At 47.5% G+C, this 19,337-nt stretch overlaps 1 protein-coding gene across 3 annotated transcripts in view; it reads right to left on the minus strand.

Annotated features, from left to right (window-relative positions):
• ANTXR1 (ANTXR cell adhesion molecule 1) overlaps positions 1-19,337 on the minus strand; it is an 85,982-nt gene that overhangs the window by 57,471 nt on the left and 9,174 nt on the right. For all 3 annotated transcript variants that reach the window (XR_010608110.1, XM_065659157.1, XM_065659154.1), the window contains exons 2-9: positions 14,026-14,097; positions 13,405-13,476; positions 11,294-11,375; positions 10,124-10,157; positions 8,254-8,333; positions 7,328-7,396; positions 5,383-5,463; positions 1,328-1,388 (exon numbers count right to left, since the gene is read on the minus strand). Coding sequence is in view for 2 of the 3 variants with exons in the window: in XM_065659157.1 (XP_065515229.1) it covers positions 1,328-1,388; positions 5,383-5,463; positions 7,328-7,396; positions 8,254-8,333; positions 10,124-10,157; positions 11,294-11,375; positions 13,405-13,476; positions 14,026-14,097 (551 nt within the window). In the remaining variant the exon portion in view is untranslated. The remainder of the gene's footprint in view (positions 1-1,327; positions 1,389-5,382; positions 5,464-7,327; positions 7,397-8,253; positions 8,334-10,123; positions 10,158-11,293; positions 11,376-13,404; positions 13,477-14,025; positions 14,098-19,337) is intronic.

A 19,337-nucleotide genomic window follows, 5' to 3' on the forward strand; every position in this document is an offset into this window, starting at 1 on the left:
CAAAGGGACTCAAACCCAGCGAAGGAAGCAGCCCCCACAATTCCTGTTGTGGGAATTACTGTCTTGGAGAGGCACTCAGATAATCCCCACTGATGTTTGGCTGGTGGCTGTGGTTTGAACACACAACGTTTGGCCTCCCAGGACAATGCAGGAGCAACCACGGCGCATCAAACACTGCCCTTGGTTTGATGGCTCCCAGGAGCAAGAAGGAACCAAGTTTCTGCAGATTCAAAGCTTTCCCTTTGCACTTCCCAGCCCCCAGCATCTTTCATCTCCCTGGAGGACTCGCACACTGTACTTGTCGAGAAAAGCAGCGCTGCTCTGGAATCTGGGATCCCCTCCAGGTCCCACTCCTTTACAGCCAAGTTGCAAATCATCCCAGCACTCCCAGCCAGGGAAGCTGCTGCTGCCTCACAGCCCCATTGTGTGAGAGCAGTTGGGAAGGACGGGGGAGACAAGCTCTGTTCTGGAGTGTGGGGGCTGATGAATGCCTAAGAGAAATCACAGGAGCCTCAACTGCTGGGGAATGAGTTCAAGTCCAGTGGAAAAGCAGCGCATCAGGGATGTCTGATTAACCACGGGGATCCTGTCTCTGCTTGAGACTGAAACGAGCAGATGCAGCACGGTCTGAACGAGACAGACTGGCTTGCCTGAAATACACTGAGCAAAACTGTCAAATTCAAGCCTTTTCACCAAGAAAAGCAGCAGATTTAGCACCAGGTAATGGGTTCCTTTTGCACTCGCCAGCAATTGGAGATACTTGGAGCATTGTGTGTAGTTCTGGTGTCCTCAGCATAAAAAAGGACATGGAGCTGTTGGAGCAAGTCCAGAGGAAGCCACGAGGATGCTCAAGGGCTGGAGCAGCTCTCGCATGGAGCCAGGCTGACAACATTGGGGCTGTTCAGCCTGGAGAAGAGAAGCTGCGTGGAGACCTCAGAGCAGCTTCCAGTGTCTGAAGGGGGCTACAACAATGCTGGGGAGGGGCTCTTCATCAGGGACTGTAGGGATGGGGCAAGGGGTGATGGGATCAGACTGAAACAGGGGGAGTTCAGGTTAGATCTAAGGAGGAAATTCTTTACTGTTAGGGTGCTGAGGCACTGGAATGGGTTGCCCAGGGAGGTTGTGAGTGCTCCATCCCTGGCAGTGTTCAAGGCCAGGTTGGATGAAGCCTTGGGTGCCCTGGTTTAGTGTGAGGTGTCCCTGCCCATGTCAGGCGGGGTGGAACTGAATGATCTTAAGGTCCTTTCCAACCCTGACTATTCTATGATTCTATAGACCCAAAGTGTGTTTTAGGCAATATGACCAATAGGGCTCAGCTGATACTTACCCCCTGCACATATGCTGGAAGGCTCTGCTGCCAGGATTTCTATACAGGATTTCTTCAGAATCTAAAAGACAGGCGACATGTCAGGAAGTCTCTTGGACTTGTTTGATAGAAGCACACAGCAAAGCGTAAGCGCTTGTTCTCATGCAAATGCTTAACTCGACATTGCAGTTTGCATTCGTGTCACAATTATGCCACCTTAGTGACACTTTAACCCACCAGCCATGTGTCACTGCTCTTCCATCACAAGCTCCTGCTATGGAGGAAGGCAGCAGGTGCTCTCCAGGATCCCAGTACACATTGGTCTTTGTGGTACGAGTTACTCTGCAGACTATGATCCACAACAACTCAAGTGCACACTGAAGGGTTAGTGAGGCAGCGCCATTGCCCGCCCTTTGCAGTCACACCTCCCTCTCCTAAATGATTCTGGAGCCCAGAACTCCAACCGAAACAGCACAAGTTTAAGCTGAGCTGTTTGCAGTCAAACATCCTGGGAATAGCTGCATAGCCCCTTCCCACACCTCAGTATAGGGGCTCCAACAACCTGACCTATGAGAGCATACCTGAATGCATCCTCAAAGATTTCAAATCAAGGTGTATGGAAAACTGCTCTTTACTTAAGCCGAACTCAAATTGAGCAGTATGTCATTGTAGGGTTGGCACTGCCCTTAACCACAGCACACGGAGACAGTGATTTACACTAGTACTTCAGCATCGGGCCTGACATGCTGCTTGCAGGCATTCTGGTGCTGAGTACTCTCTATCCCCACATGGTGCTAGAATGGCTCAAGCTGTTTGCATGCAGCAGCCTTTTCCCTGCATTGAACACCAAGTCCAGTTCTTCACTGTTCCCAGTCAGCAAACTGGTGCCAGTGTTGTGAGAGCAACAACCAAGAGCTGTGATGTTCAGTGCTGGGCTGAGCAGCCCCCAGACGAGGTAATGCTAAGCAAGATTTAGGTCAGCTCCAAGAGGCAAGTAAATGTCAGCCAAGCATCATGACTCAAATCCAACACCAAAAGCATTTTCCCAACTTTAAATTGAAACATCTGTAAGGAAAGAGCAGCAACCAAGAGCATCAATTCTGTGAGGAAAAGATGATCTCTGATTTCTCCGCAATCACAGCTCTTGAATCAGACTCAAATACCTGATTGCAGGCGGTGCAGACAGAGCCGTGATTTAGTTATTTTCTGCTTTCAAACAAGAGTTTGATTTACTCAGAAGCAGGGTGGGGAGAGATGGAAGGAGTCCCAAGGGACTGAAGGAAGCAGGGCTGCTGGAGCTGCTGGCAGCCTCACAAGCGAGGAGGGAGGATTTGCAGGAGCAAGGTTATACAGGAACTGTCAAGTGGAAAAAGAGAGAAAGTCAACAGTTGGGAACAGAACTGAAAAGCACCAGAGGGATCTGAAAGGCAGAATAAGAAGGATAAAGAGGGCTGTAAGAACACTTCCAAGTACCCATCTGTAGTTACCCATCCCTCCATCTCCATCTCAGTCCTCTACTACCCCTTCCCCCCTTACTCATTCCAGGTTCTGCTCCTCTGAAATTCCATGATTTTTCAACCGAAGTGCCAGGACTAACGAGCACAACCAAGAGCTGAGGTTTTTCCAGGCATTTTTCCTCTCCACTGGAAAACGTCTCCTTTAAGAAGAGAAGCTTTTCACGTTTCCCCCAGTTCTCCCTTAGATTCTGTTCCCCTCTCCCTCAGCAGCCCCAAACATGTTAATAATGATTTCTTCTTCGTTTCACAATGAAATGGAAGAGAAGCAGACAAACGAGAACAAAGGCATGAAAAAGACAATCAATACTTCCATTCATTCAAAAATCAAGCAAAACCTGACATGATTGAGTTTGAAATTCATGGCTTGTATTCAACCCTCTGCACACACTCATGCTGTAAGCCAGTTTTGGACACAGGGTGCAATAGCAGGTGGCTCAAATGGTGCAGAGCTCCCTTCCAGCCCAACCCAATCCATTTCCATGACTATAAAAATGCTTTTTACAGTGCTCACTGCAACATTTAGTTTGCTTTAAAATAAGTTTCCAATGCTCCAAACATTGGAGCACCCATCCTAAGGTGAAAATCAAGGCAACAGTGGTTGTTGCACAAGAATTCCTTCATGTCTCTTCCTCATCACAAAGACATTCAAAAAGGACTTCAATGCATTCAGCAAGGAGGATTTCATCCCTTCTGTCCTCTTATTCCCCAGGGGCTGCACAGCCTTGTGTGGGCTAAAGATGCACTTCATTCAGTGCAGCCTGGCTCCTCGGGGAAGGAAACTGTCATGGAGGAGTGGGGATGCAATCCCCCAGCTGAGCACTGTTCCAAGAGGACACAAGGGAGAACAGAATCCATATCCTCACTTCCATAGGGAGGGCCACAACAGCTCTGATTCACTCAGGAACCAACTGCAGCTTGCTTTGGCACCCAGGCAGAAAGGCACCTGGAGCACATGCTCACTCTTGGAGAGGAAGCATCCCACTATCCTGAGCAGCATACACTTAGTGAGGAGCTCAGATTCCCAAACCCATCTCCTGGATGCTGGAAGCTCCCGTCTGGAATTCTGCTCCACAAGCATGCAGACAATAACCTCACACAGCAGCTGCTTATTTCTTATAAAGGTTTTTTTTCCACCAAATTTGGGAATTCTGATTAGCCGACAGGATGCTGAAGTTTAGTAGCAGGTCACTGCCCCATCACTGTTAGTGTGAGTGACCCGCAGGCTGAGGCTGGGTACTCATTATCACATCTGGTTAATTACTACATAACCATGGCTCTTACCAGTTACAAACAGGACTTGTTTATGAAGTGTTTCCTGCCCAATGATATCTGCATGAGCTCAGCAAGATAAATCTATTTAAGTCCTTTTTAAAGATGCATTTGGGGTAGAGGAAGAAGTCGAAGTCGTGATCATAAGCTGCTAAAAGTAATGAGAAACACTATAGGGTCGAGGCTGGGGGTTCATCCTGTGCTTGAGATGAGTAAGGCAGGTACCCAAGGGAAGAGGCTGGAGTTGGTGACTTGCTCTTCAGGTGCCCAGACACCAAATCCCTTCTTCCCCTTGACTTTCCCACCTGCCTGCCTGGAGGATGGAGCCAGGAGGGGCTGGGCTCTGCTCCCAGGGAACAAGGGATGGGACAAGAGGAACCGGCCTCAAGCTGCACCAGGGCAGGTTTAGATGGAGCTGAGGAACAATTCCTGCCCCAGAGGGTGCTCAGGCACTGGAACAGGCTGCCCAGGGCAGGGCTGCAGGCACTGGCCCTGAGAGTGTTCACACACCCTCAGTGCCATGGGGCAGTGGTGGCCTTGGCAGTGCTGGGAATGGTGACCAAGTCTGAACAGCTCGCTCAGGATGAGCACAGAAAAACATCCCCACATTTCTTATGCTTCATCTATCAAATGCTCACATAAGGTCTCTCAGGTTATCCCATTACACATATCCAGTTTTCGTGGCAAAGCAACATTTCATACATCACTTCAGTTCTTCCCATTTTTTTCAGCTTGCGGCAATCAGGGAATCCTAGAACGCGTTGGGTTGGAAGTGATCTTAAAGCTCATCTAGTTCCAACCCCCTGCCATTAATAGCCCATTTGTCAGGAGGCTGACTGTAGAAAGCAGAGTTTGGGGGATTTTGGCATATGTAGCAGCTTCCCTTCCCCATTATCAGGGGATGAGCAATGCAGCACAACCATCAGGACAGGAAGGATGCTGGTCTGGCAGGAAAACCAAAGAGGGCTCTCATCCTTCATACGGAAGGTGCTCTAACAGATCCCTGCTGTCCCAGGCTGTGCAGCTATCCGATGGTCCATCCACTTCTGCATAAGCCCATTCAGTCAGTTACTGGCCACAAAGATAACATTTGGGCTCAGAGGTCCCTTTATTGGGACCTATTGATAAACTCGACCTGGAAGCAGCAATATTAGTACAGACAAAGGTGAGTTTCTTTGACACATGTAAGTGATTTATTAGCAGTCAGCAGGTCCTTGTGAACACGGGAAAGCTAAACCCTTAGCTGTGCAAGCCAGACCAACACGCAGACACAGGAGCCCAAATACTTACAGAGTCTATGATGCCCTGAAGGGCTTCAAAGCCATCATTCACTGGGAAGACGTGGTCTCTGCTGTCGGCAATTCTGGCCAGCTGACACGGTGGGGGAAGAGAACCAAAGAGAAATGCAAAGAATGAGGTGAATGAGCCGGCAGGCAGCAAAGTGAGACTCAGCCACTTGCAAGTCAAAACCCCAAATACTCCAAGTATCTGTGGTGGTGCGTTATCGCTTTGCCAGGTATTGAAAAGCTTCTCTTCAGCCTGATTGACTTTAGAAAGCTCTGTAGCAGGCATCAGAAAGGGCTTCTCTTAGCTTTGAAGACAACAAAGTGGGTTTCACCGATGCCCAGAGCCTAATGGTCCTTAGCGCAAAACCCATCTCCCCCCTGATTGCCATCAGCCAGCACAGTAACCACCCAACCAGAGCAGCCCCAGCATCAACCTGGCAGGCCACTACTGCAGCAAACACTTCAGCACACACCATTTAAACCAGGGAGCTGAGCAAAATGACTCAGTGTTTTCCATAAAGGGAAGACTAATGCAAATCAGACCCTATCTGGAGATAGAGGCCTGGTTCACCTCTCCTGCCAGGACAGAGATTTGACTGTTTGTCAAGGTGCAACCATTAGAGCCAAGAAGAAGAAAGCAGGGACCTAACAGGAGGTATTTTCCAAGTGGAGGGAAGAAGGTAGCAAAAGAGCATCTGGAAACCTACATGACAAGGAAGGGGTGCTAAGACGAGGGGAGCCAGGACATTGCCAGTAAAGAGCTACACGCAGGTTCACTTGTGAGTAGCATGCTAAGGGTTAGGCAGAAAGAGAAGGAATGAGCTCTCCATGCATCTGCTGGAGCAGAACCAAGGTCTGGTCCTGCCAGGCCAGGGTTTGTTGTAGTGATTCTCTCCCATGGCAGAGGTAACAGCAACCCAGCGGGCTCCTGGCGCTTCCTGTGCACTGCAAAGGGGAGGCAGCCACACATTCCTCCATCAATCCCGCTGGCTTCGCCTTCCCAGCTCCTGTCACTCACAACTCCCCCTTCTCAAGCAAAGCACCAAAGTGCCAGCTCCTGGTTGGCATCCAGAGGAATGCAGCCTTCCCCTGCCTGCCCCAGGAAAGCAGCTTTGCTGTGGCTGGGATACAGCAGCTTCTGTAAAGCAGGATGTTTACAGGTTCCTCATCTCATTCCCCATAGTCCTTCTTGGGCATCCTGGGAATTCAGGCAGTGCCATCTAATTCCAGTTGGTTTCTTCAGCGCCGAAACGGCTTTGAGGTCTGCTCTTCAGATCTGGGCTCTTTGCCCTTTTTACTCCCTCTTTGCTTTTCTATGGCTTACTCTGGGTTTGATTCAAAGGAGATTGTTCTAAACCAGATTTGGTTTGACTCCTCCTTGAATCGGTGTGAGCCTGGAAAAGCTCTATTCCAGAACGATTCCAGCACTTAGGGGCTGTAGAAGTGTCTCACTCATGCTAGAAAAGCAATGCCAACTGTTACACTTGGTGCGAACACAGTTCACGGACATACCAACATTCGTATGGTAAATTTAGAAGTCAGGCTATCAAACAGGAAACCACCGAAGTATTAATGTCACTAATAAAGCTGTTTGCTTTTTATAGCATGGTTTTCCTAGGAAAAGAAAAGCTGGCCTGAAACTGAAGTGTTCTATGGCAACATCTCAAGTTGATGGGGAAAAAACAGTCCCCACAACCTCCTCCTGCCTACAGCTCCAGGCAGGCTGGTTTGCTGCTCTCTGCTTGTCTTTACCTCTGCTTTTCTCATCACTTAGGAAGAGTCACAGTGACATGCAGAGGGACAGTCCTCCACATAGGGATACGTAGAGAGAAAGGGGCTTAAACCCAGCAGCTGGACAAAGAGACCACTTGAGGAAGTGCTTGAGGATCACTGAATGTGTTCAACACGCAGCTCTGCAGGGACCTCAGGAAACAAGAGGCATCATTTACCTGAGTCTCATTGAAGTCTTTCACACCGACACAATACACTGTTGCTCCCAGGTCCCGTGACCGGTTAGCCTGAAACAAGGAAAGGCAGGATGATACTGCTGCAAATGGGATGGATGCAGGTTTCTGACAGCTCTGCATCATGTACTACAGTGACAGGACAAGGGGTAAGGGGTTCAAACTTAAACAGGGGAAGTTTAGATTGGATCTAAGGAGGAAATTCTTTCCTGTTAGGGTGGTGAGGCACTGGAATGGGTTGCCCAGGGAGGTTGTGAGTGCTCCATCCCTGGCAGTGTTCAAGGCCAGGTTGGATGAAGCCTTGGGTGGGATGGTTTAGTGTGAGGTGTCCCTGCCCATGGCAGGGGGTTGGAACTGGATGATCTTTTGGTCCTTTCCAACCCCAACTATTCTGTGATTCTATGATTCTATGTATTTGCAAAAACAGAGTTAAAAGAGCAAGCCAGGCTATTTCACTGCGAGGCAGGGGAAGGTGAATTTACCATTCAGAAAGCAACTGTTGTAAATGCCCTTGCTTGCATGAGTATGAAGTCGTTTAGTCATGTTTCATTAGAACAGGAGCACCTACACCAAAATCCCATTCCCAGGAACGATGGCAGCAAGTCAGATTACATCAGAACACCGTAGCAGTTCAAGTTGTTCAATAGCAAAGTGCTCTATGAGAGAAGCAACATTCCAGTTTTACGCTGAGCAGCTTAAGCCCAAAGAACTGAAGCAACTCCCAGTGTAAGAGCCAAGATCAGGATCTGCGTTCTGCTCCCTAACTGCTCCTCTCCAAACCGAATGCAACATTCCCATCTAAGGAGCACCAAGGTGAAGTTTTGGCACTAGAGAAAAGGTTTCCCTTCATTTCTGCCTTTCAAGCAGCAAGCCCAGACATTTCTCTGGCTAAGAACATGTAAGACACTTACCTCCCTCTCAGAGTAGAAAAACAGGTCTTCATGGAGCTCTCCATCTGTCAGTGCAATGATGACACTTGCAGTTCTGTAACCTAAAGACACAAACTTCCTTAGTTCCTTGGGTTTGAGCTGTATTTGCTACACTACCATAGAAAACATCCTGCTAGCGACCTCCTAGTGCATTGAAAGGGCCACCAAGCCCATGTCCTTACTAGCCATGACTTGCTGCATGCTCTTTCACTCATCTGCCTTCAGGACCAGTTTTATACCACCCTCCTTTGATGTGCCAATGGGTTTTAATTGACATCCTCATAAGTATTGCACTCTTTCAGACCAGTAGATTAGACTTCAGCCATCAAAACCCAATGCAAAGCATTTCTAGTTATTCCTAGTTATTCCCTGATTTTACCAATGCTGTCAATTCAATAAATCCAGAGATGACGTTTTTTTCAGCTTGTGATAAAAAGCTCACTTGGGATTTTAACAGATACGGTGGGAAAATGGCCTAAAATCCTCAACACTCTCATGTAACTGATTTCAGCAGCAAAACCTTGCAGCCTCCCTTTTGCATTGATTATAGCTTGGGGTTTACAAAGTGTATTGGTTTATAAAGTGTATTAGTTTACACCAGGATCAATTCCCATTTCTGACAACAGTCCTGCTACGGATCGGAGGGAGCCCTGTAGGTACCACTGCAGTACCTCTGCACAAACACTGCCATGGAAAGATAAAGGCTGAATGTGTCCATGTGTGTAAATCATCAACCTTTACATCCCTGAAACCATCTCTGGAGTTTTCCTGTGCCTTTACAAGCTGTTGCTGAAGAGACAAAACATCCCAACAAGGGTCTGCTTCAGGTGCTGCGGAACAGAGATCTGACCCCTGATTTTCCTGGTGCTACTTAGAAATCCTCAATTATAAATAAGGTGGTAATGAAGCAAAGGGAAAGTTGAGCACCTGACAAGCAATGAACAATACATAGGGTCAAGTGCCAGGCTCTTTCTGTAGGAAACAGAGGAAATCAAGCACTTCTTGTGCCAACTTATGGCCTCCAGAGGTGCCTTTCTCCATCCACTGACTACTGCAGGAGGCTCTGGACCCACTGCAGGTGACAGAAACACTTCTTAGAGTGGAGCAAGGACAAATACACAGGCCAACATTCAGATTTGAGGACCCAGTTGTCCACTGCTTCTTGCATATGAAGGCTATCTATTTACTTGTACTACATACATCAGCATTTAAAAGCATTATCAACCCCAAATCGAATTGTTTGAGCTACCTAGTCCATCCTGCTGCAATCAGGTGAGTCCTAAAGCTCTGTGGACTTAGTCTCTACTGCGTCTGATCCCTTAATGGCCCTGCAAAACCCTTAGGACTGGCTTTGTGCTCAACCATCTACTTGCCTATCTTTTGCTTTCCAAGAAGAAACCTTTTTGGCTCTAGTTCAGGTTTTCTATGTTAATTGCAAGGAAGGACAGAACAAACCTTTCTGCAGTTGTCTGCACCTAATACTGGGTTTCATAACTGCTCATAACAAACCCACTTTTACCTGCAAGCATCTCCCCAAACTCATGTTTCAGAAGGAAGAAGAAATGGTTACCTGAGTCCTCAAGCACAAAGAGCAACATAAAGTACCATACTGGGTAAGAGCAGGTACCTTCACTTACTTGGTTTCTTCCTTTTGGCCTGACACACATTCATTCCAGCTCTGGATCCTTAAAGCTCCAACTGTTCCTTTTCAGGAACAACTACCTTAAATAGCAATATTCCTGTAGGAACAGGAGCCACCCCCCACCTCTCCCACAGTAAAGCTGCATTTCAACTGTATTCATCAGTCAGAAAGAGAAAAAACAATAATCAATGTATCAAGAAAGTCTCTCACCATGAACATTTTCATAGTAAATCTGTTCACTTGCCTGAAATTAAATCAGAATATTATTAGCAATAAATGAATGGTAATACTTTGTGGGCACACATGCACCAGAAAGAAGGAGAAGATGGCAGTGAGGATGCCAGGCCTGCACATAGCCTCTGCTTTCAGAGGCAGCTGCTTCACAGAACAGGTTTCTTTCCTATAGTCAAACCAGCCCTAAGGCCCTTGGCCAACAACAACGTAGTCTCCGGCTATTCCGCTATGGGAAAATCCCATTCACCTCCCTCCTTGGGAAGCATCCTAGGTCCAAATATTCCCCAGCAGCACTAGATTCAACTACTCTGATTGCAAGTAAACCAACCTCAGAGGGATATTGTCTATGATATGCCATTTGGTCTATGCACAAGAGCACTGTGCATGGTAGAAGGGCAAACACTTCAGTGCGCGTCAGTTCTAAATCACAGCGGTTCACTCTGAAAATTCCTGGCTTAGGAATTTCATGACTATTCAAAATGTAAATCTCTTCTTTTTTTTTTTTTTTTTTTTTTTTTGTTGGACAAAACTGGGAAGTTTCTGAAGTCACCAAGCTCTGGGGTTGGGTTTTGGACCCTTGGTTAGGAGCCAGCATCTCTGTTAGATCAATTGACTTTCTGTTGTGTCCTCACACTCATTTCCAATAGGCAGCCAGTTCCCCAGTCCTCCCATATGTAGAGGAGTGGGAGATGGGGGTCAGGAGCTCAGGTTTAAAGAAACTCTGAGCTTGTTAAATAACTCTGAAGGAGAAGATAAGAACAGGCAGTCACCTCTGTGCAGCATTACTTGGCTGCTAAGTTAGAACCATGGCATTAGCCCTCACCCAGCTCTAGAAAGCCTACTAACAGGCCCCATGCAGGACTCTAGACAGCTTTCCACTCCTCCTGACCATGGTTCTGTAGGGACTGCAATGCCAAAGCCTTCTGAAAAGGCAGCTTCCCCATACAGGATGAAAGCTATAAGAGAAGCTAAGGAGCAGGGTTTGCAGGTCCCTTGTGCCAGCTCCAACACTGAATGCCAGCGCTTTAGTGTACCTGTTGTACCTAGGAAAGGGGAACAGCCCCACTCCTCTCCCAGAGAACCATTAACCAGATCCCAAGGAGCACCCGGACACAGCTTAGAGGCACTGGGCATGCATCTGGTTACCCTTTCAAATCCTTCATGCATGTACGTGTCGCCTCCCGGGAGGACCTTCTGCAGCTCTTCCAGCCCCTGGCGGATCTGTTCCCTGGAATGAAGGCAGATCACACGTATCAGGAGCTGGGCTCCAGGCACAGGAGGCATGCATGGCAGAGAGGGGGAAAAGGAGTTAGCTCAGTGCTTACCTGGGCTAAGGTAATGTCTCAGTAGATGCCTTCCTAAGGAGGTGGAAAACAGCAGTGGTGCTCCCAGTGTTCCCACAGCATCCCCAAGGTCAGATTCCATGCATTTCTTTCCACTATTCCCTGTGTCACCCTGGTCAAGCCTCTGGAGCAGAAGACTTGCCATGGCTCACTTTCCTCACACTTCCTGACTATATAAATGCCACCAATGCTAAACCAGACTCCAACTCTGGTTTATTTGAACATCACACCTTCAGCTCCTGCTCAGACTGAGCTGAAGAATTAAAGCCTTTCCTAATAGTTTATCATGATCCAGGGAATGCTTCAATTTCTTTAGAATTCCTGGGAAAATGACAGGTAACTGCAGGCTCAATGGTGTGGGCACCCATTTGCTGGTCCACTGAGTTGCAGACATCAAACTCTGAAGCCAAGAACATGCCACATGTCTTTAATACCAAGATAAAGGGTTCTGAGCAAACTATACAAGCTCCATGGGCAGTGGGTTAATTCAGTACTGGAGGACCACTGATGCTGCAACATGGAATGCCAGAAGCCAGTTTTGTCCCTGAATTTAACTACTCCAGCAAATCCAATCTGTGTGTTCACATCCTCCCTCTCATGCTTGTGAGGCTGATTACAGCAGCTCATTGACATTATCCACTCTACAGAGCAGTAACTCCCCCAGGGAAAGGAGTATCTGGTTGCAATGGTTATTAAACTATTAGGAACCTATTCTGCACCCATGATATCTCAAACTAGCCAGACCCCGAGCTGTGTGCTAAAGGTGGGTAGGGGCAATATTTCCTCTATTCAGCTGCCTATGCGCATACGCAGCTGTCCTGGGTTATTCAAAGCTGAATATAGAACCCAGAGCACTTCTTGCCATCAGAACTCTTCTGCAAAACACCCAGCAAAGATCTTTTAAGACACATCACTGCAATGCCATGAGATGCACTGAGGTTTTCCCAAGGGATGCTAAGCACCCTCAATCTCCACATTCAGATGCCACTACTGCTGCTTGCCACTGCTCCAGCTTCCTGCTTCAGAAAGGCCCATGTTGACTAAAGGACCAGCATGAAGCCCACACCTTGTTTGTCAGTCCCCCAGTAAAAACCAGCAGCTCTCCAGTCGATTGCTTTTAGACTAATACCATACCAATATCCCGCTCCCATCAGCATTTCTAGGGCAGCTGGATGAGTATGAAATACATTTCCACATGGGAAACACTTCAGTGTCATCACTTCCAGCCTGAACGGACCAGAAACCCTTCCACTGAGCAGGAAGAAGCAGAGAACTGGTTTTCCTTTGGCACCAAGTTAGACAAGGGTCATTCTCTTTACACTTTGAGTTGCAGTAAGCAGCAGGAGCTGCTTGGGCTGCCTGGCTTTAATGACATATTCAAGGCTGGTATGTATGTGGACTGCTCTTTAGGAAAGCTGCCAGCTCCTTCTTCATTCCTCTATAGCAGCTGCTCTGGTATGCCATTTCCTAGACATCCAATATGTAAAACACATGGTGGCTTAGGGAGCCTTCACATGTGTTCCATATATTCTTGCTCCACGTGGCAATGAAGTTAGCAGAGGAAGCAGAAGTGATTAAAAGAGCTCATGCAGCTCTCCTTGAAGTCAGAGGAAAAAGAAAACCCATCCCATAGGTTTTACTGGGATTAACTTGGGGATCTACATGCTTCAGAAATGCAGCAATCAAACTGTCACTGCCAAAACCATACACCCTTGCAATGTAACCTGAACACTGCTGTCTATAAGATACCTTAGGCTCTCTGTCAGGGGAAAACGGGCTGGTGATTCAGACAGTGACGTTGAGAGGCACAAAGGTGTCCCAACACTGCTCACAGCCCTGGAAATCACTGAGCAAGGAGGGAGAAGGAAGCTACAAGGACAGAAAAGCTGCTGTGCGCCTTAAACCTCTTCTTACCTGTCTTCTGTTAACCTCATGAGAATGGTCCCTCTCGTTGAAAACACAATGAAGGACATCCTCAGCTGAGGGCTGGAGAAGGAGAGGAAAAGGAGAGTTATTTTGAAGGCCCAGAGCTTAACACCAGACACGCAGGATGCTCTGAGTGCTATCAAGACTCATTCAACAGGGTGAAAGATGCTTTGCCCTGGGCCTTCCTAGTGAAGGCAAACCATCAGGAAGATGTAAACAGCGCTTGCATCATGCTTGCTGAAGCAAGAAGAGCTTCAGCACACCCCGGGATCACCATGGAGACAAAGGCAGGCTGATGGTGTTTATCACAACACATCCCACCCACTGGATTTCTCATCCAGCCTCAAGTCCTTCAGTGCCTGAAAGCTACAGCCTCACGCCTGTCCCTGCAGACCCAGGCTGCTGTGCTCAGGTTGTAGTCAGCCAAGAGGATTCCATCCCCATTATCTGATCCGTGGAAGTCAGGCAGGGAAAATGGGAACAATTGGCTTATCTGCTCTTATTTCTGTGCAACAGGAACTTAGGGAAAACGCAATTACTGAGGAAGCATGAGGAGCTCCTCTGTGTTCCCTGGTGTTATCCATGATAGAGCATGGCCCCACTTCTTACCTGATGAACTTGCGGGCCAAATGCTCCACAAAATGATAGATTTCATTCCAATGGTGCAGGACACTTCCCGACCTGGGGAAACAGGACAGGAGATATCAGTGTAACGGCTGCTGCTGTCGTGTCCCAGCCTGATGTTTCCTTGCCCATTGCTCAGCGAGGCAGTTGTTGTCCTGTTTAACACTGGACATGTTGTGCCTTTACAGGGAGAGCAAACTGGCAACGACATTTCAGGTTAGGCTTTGAAGAGCAGAATGATTCCCATTGGTGCAAGTGTTTGGGGCTACACTTGACAATAACACAGAGCAGTTGCACAGACCTTTAGCACAACCTTAAGCTCATAAACCCTGTGTGAGTGAGGACCTGGCTCTCTGCGCTGTGGTTTAGATTAACTCCACCAGCTCACACCAGTCATAGAATCATAGAATAGTTCAGGTTGGAAAGGACCTCAAGATCATCCAGTTCCAACCCCCTGCCATGGGCAGGGACACCTCACACTAAACCAAGGCACCCAAGGCTTCATCCAACCTGGCCTTGAACACTGCCAGGGATGGAGCACTCACAGCTTCCCTGGGCAACCCATTCCAGTGCCTCAGTACCCTAACAGGAAAGAATTTCCTCCTTAGATCCAATCTAAACTTCCCCTGTTTCAGTTTGAACCCGTTACCCCTTGTCCTATCACTACAGTCTCTAATGAAGAGTCCCTCCCCAGCATCCTTATAGGCCCCCATTACACACAGCTTCTAGCTCAAGTGTCTTTAGAGACTCAAATGCAGTTGGAGGAACAGGTTAGGAACCTCCTCTAGTGCTTCCACTGTGCTGGAGAGCAGGGAAGGTGAAACACCTTCAGCCACGTCTCAAGTGCTCTGGCTACTACTCGCACCCCTCAGCTAAAGGAGGACAAACCATGGACCACAACGGGATTGGATTGTTCTTTATGTTGTAAGAACCAGGAAAGAATTAGGTTGATTAGAATCTTTCAGCACTAAATGCCCCTTCTAACATCAAAACTTCTGTGAACACTGGAATATTAATACTGGGGGAAAAAAACCCTTCCTGGAGCTGGGAAATCAATGTGTCATCACTTATTTAATTCACTGGCTGCAACTAACAACATTCATAGGGAAATAACCATCGAAGCTCTGACAGAAACCCATTGATCTGCAGCCTGAGGAAGAAGAGATGAGCATTTGAGATGTTATTCTCCCTACACCTAGCTGCCATTTGCAGCCCTTCAGTGCAAACCTCAGCCCATGGTACCTTAAGCTCTTCTTTCTCTATATGACCCAAATATGTCCAAAGACAACCTCCAACGACATGCAGCGAGGTCCCTTGCGCAGGTACAAAGGCACATGGTCCATCTGGGAGAACAATGAACTCTCCATCACTCACTGCACAAAGAACTGATACCAAATGCACCTCTTTAGCCTCAGAGGCACTCCTGTGCTGTCTGTGACTGTAAGGGACAGATTGCAGAGGAGACCTGATCATAGACAAAGGTTAACAGTGCTAGATTGCTTCTTGGCTCTCCTTCCTTTCATCAGACCAGGACTTGAAATCATTACTTGTTCTCCATACAAACGTGTATCAGGGAGGACCAAAGCAACACCAAGCCTTGATAAACTCATTAAACCACACAGAGAGTGGGAAAATTGGGGTCTTATAACAGATGAAAGGGGAGGTATATCAGGACTTGCTCTCAAACAAGAAACTAACTCCCACTGCATCCAACCTGATAGATCAGAGACACACAAGGCTCAGCCCCAGATGCAAATCCCTCTCAGATATATGGAATAACTCTGAGACAGGCACTCCAGTCCCACCAGTGCCACATAGCCTATACAGTTCTGAGAACTGACCTGGGAAGTAGGTATTTATTGTCATTATATGGTGAGGCATAAAGGAAAACACTTGACTTATTGTGGCCTTTCAGTTCTTAAAAGGGACCTATAAGAAATGGGAGAGACTTTTAGCAAGGCCCGCTGTGGTAGGATGAGGGGTGATGGTTTTAAACTAAAAGAGGGAGATTCAGGCTGTTCTATGATTCTATGGTTTTATAGCAATGGTTGCATCAGTCTCCAGAAGACACATGAAGCCAAGGCTTTGCTAACCATAAACCGGTTACTACCTCCTCCAATGAAATGGATATGTTGCTTTGGACCATATATCTGCCTCTCATAAAAGGACACCTCACATCTTCTGGACCATCCTTTATCAGACACATGGAACCGAGACCCTTTCACAAGTACACCCAAACCACCCTTCCAGCCAGCAGGTAGGACAACCACACTACAGTTCATGTTATGGGGAAACTCAGCTTTCAGCCCCTGCGGCTGACCTCTACTTGCAACAGGACACTGCCCTAAGAAGCTCCATCAGCCTTTGAAAGGATGGTTATTTCTTCCCCTTTGAACTGAAGTTGATCATCCCATAGAATGATTATTGCAGCAGGGCAGCTGGAATGAGATGCAGGCATCAGGTATGTGGGTTGTCACATAAAACCCTGTCATTTTCCATGGCTCTGGGAAGTCAGAAACCAGCATTTGCCAGGATAAAGCTGAACCCAAGAGCTCAGCTCAGTGCTGCGCCAGTCGACACGTCAATAGCACATCCTCCTCGAGTGTTTGTCCCTGCAACTGTTGCTCTGCTGGGCTTCAGTGGTTGGGTAAGCAGTGCTTTTAGTTCTTCACACAATAAGCTTCAGCTCCTGCTGCACCTCCTTCCCCTTCAGCATCCTCACCCTGGTTTCCCATCAGCAGTCCCATCTTTATGCCCTCTGGAACAAAACTCCCCCCATCTGAAGTTACAGCTCTTTTTCCATGGAACCTTCCCAAACATCTATTGGCACACAAAACTAACACCCTGAAGCTCAAGAATGGTGAGCACCTATTTTAAGGACTGATCTTATCATTGCTACGATCATCAAAACAAACCCTCTCTACCCCACAAAAGGATGGTTCCTGCTTTCAGTCCCAAAGGCACTGAAGTGGGACAACCCATTTGCTCCTCGCCTCTACCAGAATGAGCTATAGAAGGGACCCAAAACGAAGGCTCACACTTTGCTGACCATAATAACTCCTTCTAGCGCAGCAAGGTTTCCATCTATAACTTGCAGTCTACTTGCATCCAGTTTCTCCATCTAGTCAAGCCCAAGGGTATGGCTATAAATGCCCAGGTCTGCATTTAGAAAGAATTACTCCTCCAATACATAAACCATCTTCTGAAACACACTGCAAGCTTTTTAAAGTCTTCACTTGGCCTAAAATAGACAAAAGCAATAGAACTGACCTTCCTGCAGTCAACGGAGTTCACAAAAGCACCATTGGCTCAGTTACTCACTGTGTTACTCAGGAGCCCTGCGATAGAAGACGCTTGTCACTTGTAAAGCCTCTCTTAAAGCAGGCCAAGAACTCAGAGTGGGACAAGTGTTTCTAAAGCCTAACTCTAAGATAATAAAAGCCAAATTTAAAATCATTATCTCTTCATATTCCCAGAGAGGAACACGATGATCAGCGAGCCAGCACTTTGCAGCTGAATGCTTGATGCTATAAACTTGCAATGTAAGAAGAGGCTCGTCATGAGGATGCGCAATTCTCTCGCCGGAGAAAAACCCAGTAAATGGAAATTAAGACTAAGAAAATCATTATGGCTTTGACAAGAGAATGAGACATTCTGTGGTCAATTGTGCTGGCATTTTGCACATCTCGACTCAATGCAAGGCTGAGATTGACGCTCCACGTGGGTCCGTGCTTCCAGACTGACTAAACCCTGCCCTCCTGCAGGTGCTTTTCTCCTGCTCACTGTGACAAGATGCACCATAACCCAAAGCTGCAGCAACCCAAACTCCTTACGGTGTCTTGCACTTTTTAGACTGCTCGTTCCCAAGCCTCTCATTGCACCTTCTTAGAGTGGCTTCATTTAATTCTCAGAGTCCCCATGCTTTTCTTTAATTCACAAACCAGAAGAAAACAGAATCAAGCCCACAAACTCTTCCACAAAGACTTCACACCAGTTCTGTGCCCTGCAGCTGATAGAGATACATAAAGACACCCAAATCACAGACTGATGTTGATCCAAGTTCTCCTTACACTCGCACAGTTTTGGATTCACTTCAAGAAGCCTCAGAGCTGTCAGAAGTGGCATTGGCCCAAGAAGTTTTGCAGCATCTTTTTATTGAGCTTTTAAAACAAAGAACACAAATGAGGCAAAAAAAGTGTTGTCTTTCCAAACACTTCAGGAGCAATTCGGAGACGCTAAATAACACAAAGATGTTTGATTCTTTGAGGAAACACTACTGTGCTGTGCCATGCTCAACGGCTCTTAAGAGATGCTGTCAAACTGGGTTGGGAGGTGCAGTTCAGACCTGGATAAGCCTCTAAGCCCAGTGCAGCCCAAGAACTTTCTTCTCTTACTGACTGGCAGTGGACACGTCAAAACACAACTGGTAGACAAGTAACCGTGAGTGGATTTACATCTCAAGCAGTAGACACAGTGCAGAGTGCTGCAGGCACACGCTTGGCCCTGGGTAGAAGGCACCTCCTGCCCATCCCTTTACCAAGGAATAGTTAACCTTAGATTCCCCACTGGCTAAAATCGCATCCACAGGTCCTGACAGGCAGGGATTTCACAGAGTCACTCAGCTCACTGCAATTGCTGCCCATAGCATTGGGAGTTCATTCACTCCTTCAGGCAACAAGCAAAGAGACACAAGAACGAGCAAGCTTCTCCACCCTGCCCTGCTAGCACCCTGAGCCCTCAGCCGAAACAAAAGGACCACCAAGCCTCCCTATGCTTGCAGCGGCCACCATCCAAACACAATGCAAATGGAATTGGGCTGTGATTCCAGAAAAACAGCCAAGAAATCACTGAATGGGTCAATGAAGATCAGAGATGAGTTTGAATCTATTTCTGCAGATGCTTGATTTGATCATTACCTACTAAAGGAGCGTGACCAGCAGGTCAAAAGAGGTGATCCTGCCCCTCTACTCTGCTCTTGTGAGACCTTGCCTGGAGCATTGTGTGCAGTTCTGGTGTCCTCAACATAAAAAGGACATGGAACTGCTGGAACAAGTCCAGAGGAGGCCACGAGGATGCTCAGGGGACTGGGGCACCTCCCATATGAAGACAGGCTGAGGAAGTTGGGGCTGTTCAGCCTGGAGAAGAGAAGGCTGCGTGGAGACCTTAGAGCAGCTTCCAGTGTCTGAAGGGGGCTACAACGATGCTGGGGAGGGACTCTTTGTCAGGGACTGCAGTGACAGGACAAGGGGTAACGGGTTCAAACTGAAACAGGGGAAGTTTAGATTGGATCTAAGGAG

Source organism: Lathamus discolor, chromosome 22 (assembly GCF_037157495.1).
Source record: "Lathamus discolor isolate bLatDis1 chromosome 22, bLatDis1.hap1, whole genome shotgun sequence".
NCBI lineage: Eukaryota > Metazoa > Chordata > Aves > Psittaciformes > Psittacidae > Lathamus > Lathamus discolor.